General features: G+C 41.7%; 1 protein-coding gene and 1 pseudogene across 2 annotated transcripts; both read right to left on the reverse strand.

The window, feature by feature from the left end:
* Positions 1–772: 772 nt before the first annotated feature.
* Positions 773–4791, reverse strand: LOC308318190 (F-actin-capping protein subunit alpha-2-like). Its single transcript, XM_080767632.1, has 2 exons — positions 4551–4791; positions 773–1971 (listed from the first exon to the last, which is right to left on the reverse strand). The coding sequence occupies exons 1-2, from the start codon at positions 4768–4770 to the stop codon at positions 1325–1327; spliced, it is 867 nt and encodes a 288-aa protein (XP_080623758.1). The 5' UTR covers positions 4771–4791; the 3' UTR covers positions 773–1324.
* A 5793-nt stretch (positions 4792–10584) lies between these two features.
* LOC308318899 (electron transfer flavoprotein subunit beta-like) lies at positions 10585–11439 on the reverse strand (annotated as a pseudogene). The gene has a single exon. The product of its transcript is annotated as an electron transfer flavoprotein subunit beta-like (transcript).
* Positions 11440–17253: the final 5814 nt, after the last annotated feature.

Here is a 17253-nt window from a genome sequence, read left to right on the forward strand (position 1 = left end):
CTCTTCTTCATGCCTGTTTTCTTTTTCCTTTTTGTTATTTTATGTATTTGAATGTCACAAACCTTTCAGTATAGGCCTAAGCCCTAAAGCATACTTTGTTATCCTTATTTGCACCAATAAATACTGAGAGATGACATGCATTTATTAATTGTATTAATTCAGCTGGTGTATCCTATAGGAGAGAGGAGAAAATATGATTAATACATTGTGTTACAGTCATGGTTTCAGTGTGTTTCATTGAAATGATGACCATACTTGCTGTCTCCATTGCCTCAATTTCGAGGTCCAACTTCCTCATCTTCTTCCTCCTGTATTCTATGTTGACCTCACCAAGCTCTATTTGGGCCCTCAGATGTTTCGCATATAGGTTTCTCACAGTCTGTGAAGTCTGTTAAACACATATCAATTAGTACAGCATGCAGCAGGAATTGGAGGTGAATGTCCTTAAGTTATATAGGCCAACTCACTGCATTGGCCCGCTGGCTGTCAAAAGGCTGCAGGTATGGTTCCTCCTCTTCAGAAAAGCTTTTTCTTTTTTTTATACTTTTACATTTTATTGTAAATTGGATATTATGCACATTACTTAGCAATTAATGACTTTGTTAATTAAGCTTGTTAAGTTGTCACAGAAGATGTCCAGTCAACAGGCAATTTGTTTTTGCCAGGAGAGTTGCAAGCTTAAATTTGCGTTTCAGGGTGAATTGTGTGGGAAGTAAAGTAGTACCAATGAGGAACAAGGTGACTGCTTGTGCAAAAGAGAGAACAGCCAATGAACACAAATAACGTTTTAATCATCTGAACTGTATGAGACAGTAACCGTGTTGTAAAGGGAGACATTTTAACCAAAATGCTTCAAGTCCTTTGTAGTTTCAAATAGTCCCCCCAAGAGTATTCATTTCACCATTGGGGGCGAATTTGATGGGTTTGTGTGTTTGTTTTTTCAGGTGGTCAAACAAAAAGGTGTGGTCTCACAGACAAAATAAATATTGTACGTGTGATACAGTACAAGGGTGTTTTGCATACGAGTGTCCGGCCCCTCTCCTATGTTTTGTTATTTCCTCACATTCTTTTTTTCAAATACAATTATGGTCATTTTTTCTATTCAATGTACAGACAATTTAACAGTGTACACAATATGTATATAAACATAACTAAAAAGTAGACATTTGAAGTGTAACAATGACATCCTGTGTTGTGAGAACAAACCTTTTTTTGTCCCGTTTTTTACTAATTTGTACAAAGACGATACAACTATCCAGTCATGCAATGTGGTTGGGACGGGGGAGGGAGGGGGTAGGGGGCGCTGTGGAGCTCTCCTCTGTTTTTAAGCGTTCTGCATCTCCTTGCCGATCTTGTAGCTCAGGATCTTGTTCCAGTCAATCTTGGTGCGAGTCACAGGGAGCTGGCGGCGTAAGGCTTTGAAGGTAGTGTCCGACATGGTCTGGTAATTCTCATTGATGGCAGTCTGGTAGTCATTTTCGGCAGCCTCCATTATCTTGACAAACTCCTTTGCAGTTGCAGCTTCGTTAGAGATAGGCATGGACTCCTGGACTTCTTTGTGGCTCACCAGCTGAACATTGCCATCCTCATAGTAATGGACCTGTATTTTCATGATGCCTGCCACCTGTGTGGTGGAGGGGGAGGTGGTAAACTTCCATTCTGATCTCCAGCGTCCATTCCAGAAGTTTTTTGGTTGAAACTGATGGCACTCGATACACACGATGATCGTTTGATGTCCGTCGATGGTCTTCCCGTAAATGGTGCAGACTCCCTGGGGGTAGTGCTCCTTCACGTAGGCCCTGACAGCAGCGTCCACGGCGCTCCTCCAGCCCTCCAGGGAGGCGTCTCCGTCGTGGGGTCGGGGGTCGCTGGCCTCCTTCCGGAGGTGGTCGAACTTGAAGGAGATCTTGTTCTTGGGGTCCAGGACCCGGCCGTTGCCCAGGTCACCATGCTCTGTGATTAAGACATGGGCTGCATCCGAATTGCTAGGGTTGTTCCCTACTCCCTATCCCCCATACGGGGATCCAGACTCTAGTGGACTCTATAGTGATGATTTCGGACAATACTCCCTGTATGGGGAGCACCGACTCTGACGTCAATATCGATAGAGGGCGCTGTAGTTCCGCGGGTTCATGTACTTTTTATTTGCATGAAATCCCCATTAGGTTTTTTCAGATCGCCTCATAAAGAACTGTTTGAAAAATAAACAAATCATCCCGGCCGTTTCACTCATTTGGATATGAAGAATCAACTGACTACAAGAAACCAGTCAAAACGCTGCTGCTGAATTTCCGCTAGGAACAGACTGTATCAAATAAGTGACTGCAGGCTGTCACCTCCCTGCAAGGACAGTTTGTAAAATTATTTTTAAATTCATGAATGAATAAAGAAAAAATAGGTTAATGAAAATATGTTTGCAGGCATTTAGGCCTATATATCTATGATAAAAAGGTTATTTTAAAATAACAATGGGCCTATGATTATTATCAATAAATTAATATTAGGCTATATCCATTATCCAGCAATATTAAACAGTGCGCAACCTTGACAACATATGAAAATATCAGTAGCATGATTGATTAACCACATGAACCCCCGCTAATACTGGGGCGGGGGATACAGCAAAAATAGCCGATCTATAAGTAACGCGACGTCCGTGTTGTGAGCTTGTATACTTTTACTTGGGTACTTTTGGTAAAGACCAAAAGTAGCCGATCTACAAGCTCTGCTCACAATACGGACGTTTGGTGTTTTAAACAGAAACCGCAGTCCAATAAATGACTGCCTACACACAATGAAGTTTTAATGCATTTATCGCAATTCAATTAAATAATGTTAGATAGCATATTTTTTCATGGCAGGAATTAATGAATATTAATAAAATATATGTTCGGACACAATTAATATGTGTCTCACATGCATCTATTTAGCCTACGTTTGTGATAAGGAATCTCACAAATATATTCTACAGCAAGCAACTGATTGCTCTCCTAACGTCATGCGCTGGGCCTGGGTGATACAATGAATCAGATTAGTAATACTATTGCAAATGAGTAGATTTATTATAAATAAAATAAAACAATTTCAAATAAATGCACAGATCATCTCGAGATCTGTAGCTTCGAGATCCGCCAGGGAAGAAAAGAGGGGAAAACAAAAGTTTAAAAAGTGCATTTGTGTTGATTTCTTTCGCTGGTTCAACTTCTGCCTCTTCTGAGTTGGAGCGCATTGCGCAATGAGCGCATGCATGCAGAAGCAGCGCACGTGAACGCGTGCATGTGTGCTCAAGAGCGAGCTTGCGCAATGCATTATGGGGCAGATTTGCTCGCTCTTGAGCGCACATGCACGCGTTTGCGCACGTGCGCTGCTTCTGCATGCATGCACTCATTGCGCTCCAACTCCGAAGAGGCAGAAGTTGAACCAGCGAAAGAAATCAACACAAATGTACTTTTTAAACGTTCGTTTTCCCCTCTTTTCTTCCCTGGCGGATCTCGAAGCTACAGATCTCGAGACAAATGATCTGTGCATTTATTTGAAATTGTTTTATTTTATTTATAATAAATCTACTCATTTGCAATAGTATTACTAATCTGATTAATTGTATCACCCAGGCCCAGCGCATGACGTTAGGAGAGGAATCAGTTGCTTGCTGTAGAATATATTTGTGAGATTCTTTATCACAAATGATAAATGCATTAAAACTTCATTGTGTAGGCAGTCATTTATTGGACTGCTGTTTCTGTTAACACCAAACGTCCGTATTGTGAGCAGAGCTTGTAGATCGGCTACTTTTGGTAATTCTTTACCAAAAGTACCCAAGTAAAAGTATACAAGCTCACAACACGGACGTCGCGCGTTGCTTATAGATCGGCTATTTTTGGTAGGCCTATCCCCCCCGCCCCAGGATTAGCGGGGGTTCATGTGGTTAATCAATCATGCTGCTGATATCTTCATATATTGTCAAGGTTGTGCACTGTTTTCATATTGCTGGATAATGGATATAGCCTAATATTAATTTATTGATAATAATCATAGGCCCATTGTTATGGGCCTATGATTTTAAAATAACCTTTTTATCATAGATATATAGGCCTAAATGCCTGCAAACATATTTTCATTAACCTATTTTTTCTTTATTCATTCATGAATTTAAAAATAACTTTACAAACTGTCCTTGCAGGGAGGTGACAGCCTGCAGTCACTTATTTGATACAGTCTGTTCCTAGCAGAAATTCAGCAGCAGCGTTTTGATTGGTTTCTTGTAGTCAGTTGATTCTTCATATCCAAATGAGTGAAACGGCCGGGATGATTTGTTTATTTTTCAAACAGTTCTTTATGAGGCGATCTGAAAAAACCTAATGGGGATTTCATGCAAATAAAAAGTACATGAACCCGCGGAACTACAGCGCCCTCTATCGATATTGACGTCAGAGTCGGTGCTCCCCATACAGGGAGTATTGTCCAAAATCATCACTATAGAGTCCACTAGAGTCTGGATCCCCGTATGGGGGATAGGGAGTAGGGAACAACCCTAGCAATTCGGACGCAGCCCTGTTCTTCGTATCCCTCGACCTTCACTGGGGTAAACTGGTCCACGTTGTACTGTGCAAACGCATGCGCTGCACCTTCCCTGAGGAGATTGTCATTGTTGAGCAGCAATCGCACGTCATTGAAAACTTCGTTGAACTCTCCCGGCGGGGCGTGGATGACAAAGTTAGCTGCTATGCGTACCTTTTCCTCGTCGGATAACTGCTCCTCATGATCCACCATCTTTTCTTCCGGGCACCACCAGCTCCTCAATCTGCAGATTCAACAGAACAGTGGAATTTAGGGTATTGACCTAGTCTTGACAGGTGCTTGTCATTAAATTTGAATACTCACTGGGGCTCCTTCTGGTGGCTCAATAAGTATCATGGCCCTTCCGGACACTGCAAGACAATAATGTCAGACCTTTGCATCAGCCAGTCCACATAATACCACTGAATGGTGTTGATTATGTTCTGCATGTGCAGCAGTAGGGTACTGAACAAATGTATATACCAACCTGCTACAAAAGATAGACTGCTCGGGGGGCACAGAATCTGTGGCTGTCCCCCCCTGGACCCCTTCCACCAAAGGCCTGCCTTGATTTAAGGCTAGGGCCAGGTCCTCTGCTGCGGTGTACTCCTGGGTGGAAGGGCCACCGCCCGTGCCACAAACGTATTTTTTCTTTTTTATTGCTAAAAATAATAATAAAAGTGAGCAGCATATAAGTGAATAAGTGATTTATCCTTCAATTGTACATTTTGTATTGAGACTGCAGGCACTTACCATTCTGTAAGATGTTCTTGTGTTTAACTTTACACTGCTCAAACGTTCTTCTTACTCCTCTTTTGTTTGTGCTGTACATTAATAAGTTCATATGAATTAAATAGTGAATGACTTCCCAAAATGCAATCCATTATACAGCCATGTCGGCTGTAGGCCTGTAGGATGTGCCTTCCACTCAGTCTCAAATTATGATGGAACAACACATTCTGAAAAATCGGTATTGCCATGCCATGCAATCGTGACACTACAGTGCATGCAGACAGATAGACAGACAGACAGACTTAATGTAATGTAACATTTCATGGCGCACAATACATGTAGATTAGTAGGATATAATTCCATACCGTACGGAATCCGAACCGAATACGGTTCGTTTTCTGAATACCGTTTAGAAATTGTTAATTAAAAACTTAGAAATAGGTATTTAAAACGAAAATATAACCCGATTCTAGATTTCCGTTGGTGTCGTTCGAAACAGAATTAAGAATTCAAAACAACACCTGTACTGTGTTCTCTGGTTCATTTCTCTGCTGTAACATCCCTCCCTTTCCCTTAAAAGGGGACGGAGGCGTGGCCACGGCCGTCTTGAGTGACAGGCAGGCTGTGCTGCTGTTACTGCAAGCAGACAGGCAGCGCTGTTGACGATCGCACCAGGCGATGATAATATTTAATGTTCGGGTTGAGTACAGAGACGTAGACTCGTAGACGTAAAACTATACCTAAACCTAACCTCAGTAAACTATACCTAAACCTAACCTCAGTAAAACTAACGCAGTGGCTGGGGGGCGTTTCCAAGAGCCCGGATCCGAGGACGAAACCATGCTAGCCTTGAGTGACAGGCAGGCTGTGCTGCTGTTACTGCAAGCAGACACAGGCGGCGCTGTTGACGATCGCACCAGGCGATATTTAATTGATCCTTTATTATATTTATTTAAACATATTGGCGTGCTTTTTAGATCACATTTTAACGCACTGCTGTTTTTATATGCCTTTAAGTATTCAATATATCTAGATTGATAGAATAAAAACAATCTTTCTAATTAATTAACATGCTAAGGTACGCAGGTCCTCTTATCAGACACAGGCAGTGCTGTTGACGATCGCACCAGGCGATATTACCAATAATTATGTATCCTTCATTATATAAATATTTATACACATTAGCGCTGCATGCTGCCCTTTTAAATATATTAGCGTGCTTTTAGATGCATCTTAACTAACTTCTGGAATCTGGATGATTGGACCCCAATGGAAATGGGCTTAAACTAAATGGCCTAAGTCCGATTCTAAAAACGCCTCTAAATCCTGACCTAAGGTTTCTGAAAAACTTCAAATATTTATATAGCAGCATCAAAAAAATTACATTTTTGAATACTGTACATACTGTACAGAACCCAAATATGGGTGCCCGGCCTGAGGGGGTAAGATACCAATAGGGGTTCCCGCCCAGAATGGGTTAAACTATAAAGTATAGGCTATTCAAGCGATAGAGAGAGAGATATGCAAGGATTCATTGCCATGATGGACTCATTAACATGATGGATTCCTTAACATGCGAAGTGCCTCATCATCGATATGTACATAACACCTACTGTAGCCTATACAGAATATTTTTTTTTGGAGCCCTCAAAAGACGACATATAAGGGGTTCAACGTTGACTGTGTGATGTAGGCTATATGAACATGATATGACAGTGATGATGTGTCTGGGGGCGGTGCTGGGGCACCCACTGCCGTAAGTGGCGTTATAAGAACTATTCGTGCCTGGGAAGGAATAAGGGAAATTGTCTTTCCATCTTTACAGTTTACATATTGGCTTGATTTTCTGGCGTGCCAGATTGATTTCAGTCGTCACATATTAAATGTGACATGCAACGCTATTAAAGACCGAAATTACACAAGGATCAGCTGCAGGGGGTAAGTTGAACCACGATATTTTAATGTAAAGAGCTTAAACTTGAACAGATAATGTATTCACTTATTGAACAGTTTTCCCTTTTGCAAATAGTCTTATTTATGTGTTTATTTAAACAATATAAAGACAATTAAATAAAGTTTGTTAAAGGGGGTGGTTCAACTTACCCGCTGGCTCATCTTCCCCGTTCTGCCCCTATATGCATCACGTGTGTGTGTGTGTGTGTGTATATGTATATATATATATATATATATATATATATATATATATATATATATATATATATATATATAACACATTTACTTGAGCTTACCTGGACTATCTGATCCCCAGATTCTGAACCAGGTGGACAGTAGCCTACGACAAATCAGAATCTTTATTTTCTGGTTCCTGTCCATCATCAGAAGTGTGTCCATGTTCCTGTAAGACTCATTCAGGATTCTCATTTGCTTATCCAAGCCAGCCTCTGCTGCAGACTAAGGAAATAGAAAGACATATATTTCAGCTTAGTAATAAACATAATGAAGTATTTAAATAATAAATAGTTTTTATTAGATTAGATTGAGACAGTTTTTAGGCTAAATTTGGAGGTCTAGTTTGGAAATCAAAGTTTCAGGTTTTAAAGATTGACATGAACCAACGTCAATAATCATATCTTTATGGTTTGACTCAAGTGACTTTACATAAAAAAAGATTATGTAAGTATTGTCAAGCTATTTAGTGTATTTTGCAGTTTCCCTGCTTGAAAGGGATGGTACAGACCATAAGGAGATTTTAACTGGATTTCACTCATACAATGACCACAGTGTCCTTCTTTACTTTGTTTGTAGTACAGTTGTACAGGCATGGGCATTGTAAGCAAGGTGAAAAACCTTAAAGGGAAAATAAATAAATAAACTAGTATAATTATGCACATTAAATCAATACACATACTTTGCATATCTGTTTTAAACACCTGTAAATATCATTCTTACTTTAGTGTCTTTTTATGAATTAATTTTAAATCAATTAATTTTACTCATTCGTTTTTAAACAGTTTTTAAACATAATAATCTCATGAAATGTAAATTAAATAAACTGAATTAATTAGTATAATTGAAAAGTTATCAATCAATAATCAATTCAAATGCATTTTAAATAAAATATAATCATGTTCATTGTTCATGTCCAATTGGCCATCATGTTTCCTTTAACTTCAACTCAAGTCATCACAAACAATGTCCTTGTCAAAAAAACAGTTCTCTCTCACCGGCTGTCTCTCCAGCTTTTAGATGGCTGCACCGTTCTGCTCTGATGTTTCAGTGTGTGTTGCTCCTCTTTGGATGCACACTGTTGTTCCTCATGGAGGTTTGTGTAGGATTCCTCTTTCCTCCTCTCTTCCTGTGTTTGGTCAACGCCCTACTCTCAGGTGCAGTGAATGCACTGATGCTGATTAGTCAGGCAATTGGGGGGTGATTGAGTGACAATCAGCTCCACTGGAGCAGTAGTGTTCAGAAGTAGAATACTTTGTATTGTCTGTCCTATACGGTAAAGGTGAGAATGGGGTAGGGTTTACCATAGCCCCTCTCGGAACCCCCTGGGTCAGCCCAATCCGAACCGAACCGGGCTGACCCGTAGGGTTCCTGGTCAAGCTAAGATTTTTCAATGCGATTGTTGGGACGCGGATATACACAAACTCATCGTTTAGTCCATCGGCGCGGAATTAGGACGCTTTTTATTGTGTTTGTTTACGGATGTGCGAACTATAAGTACCTTACATACCTCTGATAAAATCTCCTGTGTCGCGGAAGCCGTTAAGTATTTTTAATCCATGTTTGATTAAAAATGTCGCTTTGATTTCTTCTTGTTTATTTACCGTTTATTGTACCGCCTCTCGATGTGCGGTTGGCTTTGCGGGCTATGTCCCTTCCTCTGATCTGCTCCGTCATAGCTGTAGCACCACTAGCTAGCCAGATAGGCGGTACAATGAGGTGTCAATAAACAAGGTAGGAAGAAGCGACATTTTTAATCAATCATGGATTAAAAATACTTAACGGCTTCCGCGACACAGGAGATGTGTCGGTATGGTATGTAAGGTACTTATAGTTCGCACATTCGTAAGTCAATACATGAATAACCATGGTAAAAGCGCGCAGAAGTCCGTCTCATGGCGGGTTTACATTGTATTTGTTTGTGCGTAACTGGCGACAGCCCCACGTGAAGCAGGACCCAATGCAGTAAAGTCATAAAAGTGTCAGAAACTTTACTACATTCGGGTTCTGCTTGCGGGGCTAGGTTTACCACCATTCTCAACCAGTCGTTTGTTTCATAATACTATTCATCGTAAAAAATAAAAAAATAAAGTGCAAATGATGTCGAAATCAACCCACAAACCTTCACAACTATAAAAACAGTAGCCTCTATAAGTCCATACATAAATAAATAAATACATAGGGGCAAAAAAGAAGGCTTGGTAAAGAATAACTTAAATCTGCCGAAATGTACCTGTAATGTAGTAGTCCTTGGAACAGCGTGTGGCTTTAGAATGTTGTGCTCTTTCCTTGGATTTCTTTTAGTTTTTGATTTTCTCTTTGATGGTTTCTTCTCTGGCGTTGCATCCTTTGGTTGTTCTTTTGGGTAGAAACCCTCCGGTTCGAAATGGTCACTGCAAATTGTCAAATTCCTGGTTTTATCAAGTGGAGTATTGATATCCAATTTGAGAGCTGTGAGCCAAAGTTTCTGCTGATCAAGATCCAATGGTATGCTATGAAAGCTTTTACACTTTCGAGTGGCACAGCTTATTTTGTTTGAACAGCCAGGAAAAGTGCATTCCTTCATGTTCAGAACTAATATAAGATGATACAAACAAATCAAAAGTACTCTCGTAGCTAATAAAGTGTGCATTGTGGCAACAGTAACTGCAGAGTGAGGAAACGTTACTCGGACAACAGTGGAGCTGGGAATAAACAATAATAAACAGGGCAGCGGACCACTTCCTGGTGCGCTCCTGGGGAAGTCTCGCAGATATCTTACACAACAACGCCGTCACTATGCAGCAAAATGTAAACATTATCGAGCGATGGAAATAAGTAAATTTGCCCAACACCCCACAGACCCCATTCAGGGCATCATTCTAGCATGGAGTTCTCCTTTAAACTTAAAAAATTGAGCTATTTCAATAATCATGAAAAAAAAAAGTGGCCTCATTGAGTCCTGCCGACTGCGCCAGAATGTAACCCACATTATACATGTACCATGTGATACAAAATGCACATAAAAGACAGGACTGGAAGATGGCTGCTACAAGACAGTGTTTCTCAGTACTCCACCCAAGTGTACTTCTTGCTTGAACAACTGCTGGAGTCACAGTCCCAGTTCCTGTGCTCTCCTTCTCAGGCTCTATATCCTCCCTGCCTCCCTGAGCTTGCTCACCAGGTCGTCGACCGTCTCCACTTTCACACCAGACAGTCTCTGAGGAGGCTCATCCACTCTCACCACCTCTAATCGTGACGTCATGTCAACGCCCAGGTCTGCTGGCTGCATTTTAACGATCTTCTTCTTTTTGGCTTTCATGATATTGGGAAGAGTGGCGTATCTGGGGGTATTGAGTCGTAGGTCTGCAGTCACCACTGCAGGCATGTTGATCTTAATGGTCTCCAGTCCACCATCGATTTCTCTCACCACTTTCACCTTACCATCTTCAAATGTCACCTCAGATGCAAAGGTGCCTTGGGGCCAGTCCAGGAAGGCAGCTAGCTGTCATCTGACCTGTCTGGTTGCAGTCATCATCAATAGCCTGTTTGCCGAGGATGACGAGTTGAGCCTCTTCCTTCTTTGCCAGAGCCGCAAAGATCTTGGAGACCTGCAGGGGTCCCATATTAGAGTAATCCTTTGCAGGGACTTCCACGTGGATGCCACGATCTGCCCCCATGGCAAGTGCAGTGCGGATGGTTTCCTGTACTTGCTGCGGCCCGCAGCTGACAGCCACCACCTCCTTAATCAGCTTCTTCTCCTTGAGCTTGACCGCTTCCTCCACAGCGATCTCACAGAAGGGGTTCATCGAGTGCTTCACGCCATCCGTCACAACGCCGCTGTTGTCTGGCTTCACACGAATCTTGACTGCGTAGTCAATGACACGTTTAACTCCAACGAGAACTCGGCCAGTCATTGCAGTTGTGTGGTGTTATTGTTGCAAGTTCTGCTAACTGAATTAGCCACACAGGCAGTCACCGCAATGAACCTTAAGGGAAGGTCAGAAGACCCACAGCCAGGCCAGCAAAACACTCAGAGCCTATGTTTGGTAGACTGACTGCAGGGCCTTTAAATACTCACTCTGCTTGCCAGTCTGTCACGTTCCTATTGTGACATACAGTTCCTTATAAGGCATCCTGCAGTGGGCAGAGAGCAGACATCATTATTTGACACAACACCACCACCAGAGGGCCAATAAATCAATAATATAATTGAATATAGGGATTTGGCTCCTACAGTTTCTTTATCTACAGTATATGCACCGGTCCTGTATCAGCCGTGGTTGGTGCTGAGAAATGCCCTCTCTTACGAGATCAAATTAATGATTCATAATAGCCAATTTTTGTATAATGGTTTAGTTTAGAAAGCTAAGCTTGTATTCTAAACTTTTAGTTTAGTTTAGTTTAGAAAGCTTGTATCTAAAGTAAATAATTATTTGGAGAACGGAGACGCATTGCTCCAACGATCTGTGCACACTGCACATATCGTGCTGAGTGCTGCTGTGATAGAAGTTCTTACCTCGACATGAAACGGGAAATAATCAAAGCAAAGCAATTCATTTGTTTTTGGTTTAAATCAAATGAAGGTAGGCCACAAGATAAATGTGTCACGGAGGTAGCTATCGTTTACATGCACACGGCACCGTCGTATGATTAAGTAAAGCTTATGGAAGACTTCTCCTGCCTTCTGCCTCTGACTGAGGGTTCTGTGACAACTTTGACAAGCCACCAATTAGCGTTGTGGCCCGTGGGCCAGAGTCTCGCGAGAACTCGCACAGCAGTTTGTATTATTAATATATATATATATATATATATATATATATATATTTTTTTTTTAATTCATTTTTATCTGGGGCTAGCTAAAGTGTGGGTGCAGTTTCTGTTGACTAATGTGTGGCTATTGTTTTCAGGTGTCAGCTATAAACAGAGAGGCCAAATGTTTTCAGATTGCAATTAGCTATATTAAAAAAATATACAACCCTCCATTCAGTAACTAGCAGTATATCTGATGGCGGTGGCGGCGGCAGTCACACTTATAATCACACACACACACACACACACACACACACACACACACACACACACACACACACACACAAATGCTATGACATAAAAAAGTATGTTCTAAAAGTATATAAATTATAAAGGGCTATAATAGTAATTGGCATTATTCCCCAAAACAAGAAATGACTATAATTTAGCTTTACCTACTTAACTTAGAAAGGTGATTTAAGAGTCTAAGAGTCTATGTTTGTGATGTTTATAAATGCATCTGCTACCATGGTGCAATCATGCCACCTTTTTAATTTGCATATAACTCAATCCTGGCATCTGAGAAGCCTTTGACAGAGGTCAAATGCAGCCACACAGTGGTTTATTCCCAAAAGAAGGTTTACAGCATGGGAAATGGCATATGACACACGCAACCAACAAATAGGGCATGTTTGTGTGCCGCTCCACCATGCCCTCTCACTGAATCTAACACTGAGTGGTTGTGTGCTTCCTGGCAGCCTTTTATAGGCAGCTGAAACAATCAGTGCAGACTCTACCATATTACCGGTTAAACATGCAACACTTCTGAACCCCACATAACCCACATCACATGAGCCTATACATCTATATCACTACACCGGTAAGTAAATATCAATTATGCCCACTATTGCAAGATAAACCACATATCCCATTATCATTAGCAGCTCCAATGCATAACTCAAACACCCCCTGGCAATTTCACTGTGGTCCAGTCCAGACCAATATATGGTGCTCTGGTAGCTTGGGGACTCTTTTGCCCGAACACACTGGAACAGACAGAACAGAACAGAACAGAAGCAGTAAGTATTCAAGTACCCATAACACAGTCTCATATTACATATTGTAATTATTGCCCTGACACATTGCATTTTCATGTTCATAATACTTTCAATAAATCAGTTCAACTCATGACTTTTCCTTTGTGTGCAAATACAAATGAGCATTTGCGCCTGTCGTAGACATGCGCAGAGCAAGTTCAGTCAGGGAACCTCAGTCAGCGCGCCGGCCGTTAATTGGGCCACCACAGCATCATCCACATGATTCACTCAGCCAATCACAGCTCACCCCATCTCTCATACCGGCTACTTGAACCAGAGGTTTGCATTCCTCTGCCTTCTTGTTTGCCCACTGCTGCTGTATCAGCGTGCTGCTGTCATACAACTTGCGCTCATTCTGCTTGCTTACTTGCTAATGCTTTATTGTATACTGTGCGCTGCTGTATACAAGTGCGTGCTCACCCACCTCCACCCCAGCTACCACCTGTCGTTTTGGATCTACTGTTTTAGGTACGGGGGATTCGGAGTCCCTATGGTCGGGACTGATGCGCTTGACCCGTACCTAAAAAGCAGATCCAATACATCGCCAAACCATAATAAATATATTGCATTGATTATCTTATATTCAATAAATATATATATTACATCCTCCTTGAGTTGTCTGACTGAACTGACTAAAGTATTATGCTGTGCAAATATAAATACTTAAGTCAAACACTGGTACAATATGTGTGCAAAATAAGCATAAATGTGCCACATATCAGTAACGGAGGACCACTTCGGTACACTACCACTGGCACTGCATGTTTTCGCCTGCCAACAAAGGCCAAAGATTATAGTGGAATAGTGTTTTGACCGCCATGATCTCCCATCTTCCATGAAGGAGGCCAAATGGAAGAGATGCCAGGGTAGCCCTCACACCTATGGGAAATTAATTGTCAGGAAAAAAAGGTTCCTGTCAAGTACCAGCACCAAATATGATCTGAAAGTTTATCAGTAAACCCTCCAAAACTTTCAGGGGAAGACCCAGGTTTGTATGGTAACAGCAAGGCAAGATATCCACTGAAATTGTATCTCAACCTATGATCTCAACAGCTTGCAAGAGACTGACATGGATATTACTGCACAGTCTGGATGCTGTTGGAAGTGGTACAAAACTCTAGCTCAAGTCCACTGATTGTGACCGTAGGTCGCAGATTACTATGCATACCTGCAAAACCATGCCGTCGCACCGTCAGTCACGCCTCCATATAATAATAATCTTTATTGTCCCGAAGGATATTTGTCCATCACGCCTCGTGACACATCACGCCACCATATATGGCCATCAGTCCTGTCCATTCAAACTCGGACGGGCCTGCCACAAAGTTGTTAGTGCAGCCACACCCGGCAGCCGGCAAAAACTAGAGTTGTTCTCAACAGGAAATGAAGGCCTGGCCCTACCTGGGCCCTCATCAAACCATGCACACTCAAGACACTGCACCTGCTACCACCATTAGATCTCCACATAGGGAGCTGACCTGTTCTGACATTCCATGTTGATCTGACCTCATCAAACCCTGTACACTCAAGACACGCTTGATATATGACCGGACCTCATCAAACCCTGTAGACTCAAGACACTGCCCCCGCTGCCACCCTTAAGTCTCCATATATGGAGCTGACCCGTTCTGACATTCCATAATGTTGATCTGACCTAATGAAATCCTGTACACTCAAGACACGCTCCATACATGGCACAGAATTTATTCCATATGTTGATCTGACCCCCCATCTGAAATGCATAGTAAGTTGGTCTTCTAACTGATATGGATGACATCTCTTAGTATGCTGATTTTAGACTGGATGCGGGGGCCACCAGCACAAAATGGCCATGCTGGAACATATGGCCTGCAAGTGTGTACGGACCTGCAAGCTTTCAGATTGCCAACAAATTAAAGTGCAGAGAAATGTGCAAGCTACAAACCTGCAGCAATCAGAAGGAAGAGGAGGAAGATTAAGTAAAAAACTGATTGATTATGTGATGATAATGATGAAGATGATGAATACTGAAGAATTGATATTGATATGACAGTGATGATTATGATGTTAATTGATTAAAGTGAGTGAAAGACAGATAAGTCTTAATTTTTCATGTTTTCATGTTTTATTCAAAAAACATTTAGGTTTCAAAGGCTTCAAAGACACCAACCATGGTTGGTGTCTTTGAAGGCTGATAACTGCAACTAAGCTACCACTTCCACTTGGGAACTACTACTACTATCATGTTAGCTTTCCAAAAAACATGATGAAACATTTGCCACCTTGAATGTCCCTCACTAGTGAAAATTCTGGTCTGGGCCCATTGACTAAAAGGGGATTTTTTTGTTACCATTGTCGCAATATTGCTTGCTCTGGGTGGATCTTTGTTGGTTTGTAAAGTGTCTTGAGACAACTTCTTGTGATTTGACACTTAGATGAAATACTGCTCAACTTTCAAAATAAAAAAATACGTCTCCTGGCCATTCATATGCAATTTCTTGTAACATTAAATGAAACGTTAAAGGTATTGTAGACAAGTTTCCAGTGTTTGTACACAGCATTGATCGAGTGTTTCCAAACAAATTAAAATCTAGCTCCACCCCCCTCCCCCCGTCATTCTATTGGCTGAGCCAGGTCACTTCAGGCTATGGGGTTGTTGTTGCTGCTGGGAGGGACGCTATGGATATTGCGCTCGTATGGCTAAATATGACATTAAAAAATTATGAATTTCTATCGATATCATAGTTACAACAGGCAGCGTAGCATTGGTTCGACCTCCCGTTAGATCGACCATTACTAACCATATCTCTAACCCTAACCCTAACCCTAACCGCAAGCACGGGAGCAACGCCTAAACCTAACCGCAAGCACGACCCTAACCCTAACCGCAAGCACGGGAGCAACGCCTAAACCTAACCGCAAGCACGGCCCTAACCCTAACCCTAACCGCAAGCACGGGAGCAACGCCTAAACCTAACCGCAAGCACGGGAGCAACGCGGTCGAACTAACGGGAGGTCGAACCTTAGGGCAGCCCCCGTTACGGCAATGACATTGAGTTGACATGTTTTTTAAGGGTAACTGTAGCGTAATCACAATATCACAAGACTGACACGACGAGTCCCGCAAATGAGGAAGTAGGAAGTAGTGGAGCAGACTCACTGGCTCTCAATTCAATTATCTTTCATTTGTAATCGTGCATATAAAACATATTGCCCCTCAAATGCCCCAGCCACTACAGCATCGTTCATGTGAACTACTTTGTCCACGGTTATTCATTGCAATGAAGAAAAATTGCTATGATGATCAGCGACGGCTTGTCACCGTTGGCGAGCACGGGTTGAATGCAAGCTTCAAGCCGGCCGGACCACCCAACCATGCGCTATACATAGCGATTCTCATAATTTCAACAGGCTTACATATTACATCATAAACATACTATTTCACATGAACAATGGTGAAACTAAGATATGGGGATAATATTATACTTGCAATGAAATCGCATTGCGTTTTCATTATAATACTGCTGGGTCGAACACACAGTCAGACCCTCGCGCTGTGATTGGCTAAGACTCCGCGTCACCCCCCACACAGACCCTCCTCCCAACACACTTCCTGACGTCCCGAGACAAAAACAACAGTGGATATAAACAGATACAAACACATAGAGGGAGACAAAGGGAGAGTGTATGTCTACAGGGCAGCAGCTCAGCATCAAAATATAGGGGAAGATAGAGGGAATAAGGCCACAAATATAGATAGATAAATATTTTGATTTTTGGCTGAAAACCTGCCTATATCACCTTTAACATTTATATATATAAATAAAAGAGCAGTGTTTAATTTTTTATAGAATGTTTAGTTGTAAACGGCTCATAAAGCCTAATTTAAACAGATCTACAAGCTATCAACCGGTCGTGATGCGTCGTGTTGATATCTTGTAGATCTGCACTGAACAGTAGCAATGCGGTG

The sequence above is a fragment of the Protomyctophum bolini genome, assembly GCF_963924005.1.
Source record: "Protomyctophum bolini genome assembly, chromosome: 7".
Taxonomy (NCBI): Eukaryota; Metazoa; Chordata; class Actinopteri; order Myctophiformes; family Myctophidae; genus Protomyctophum; species Protomyctophum bolini.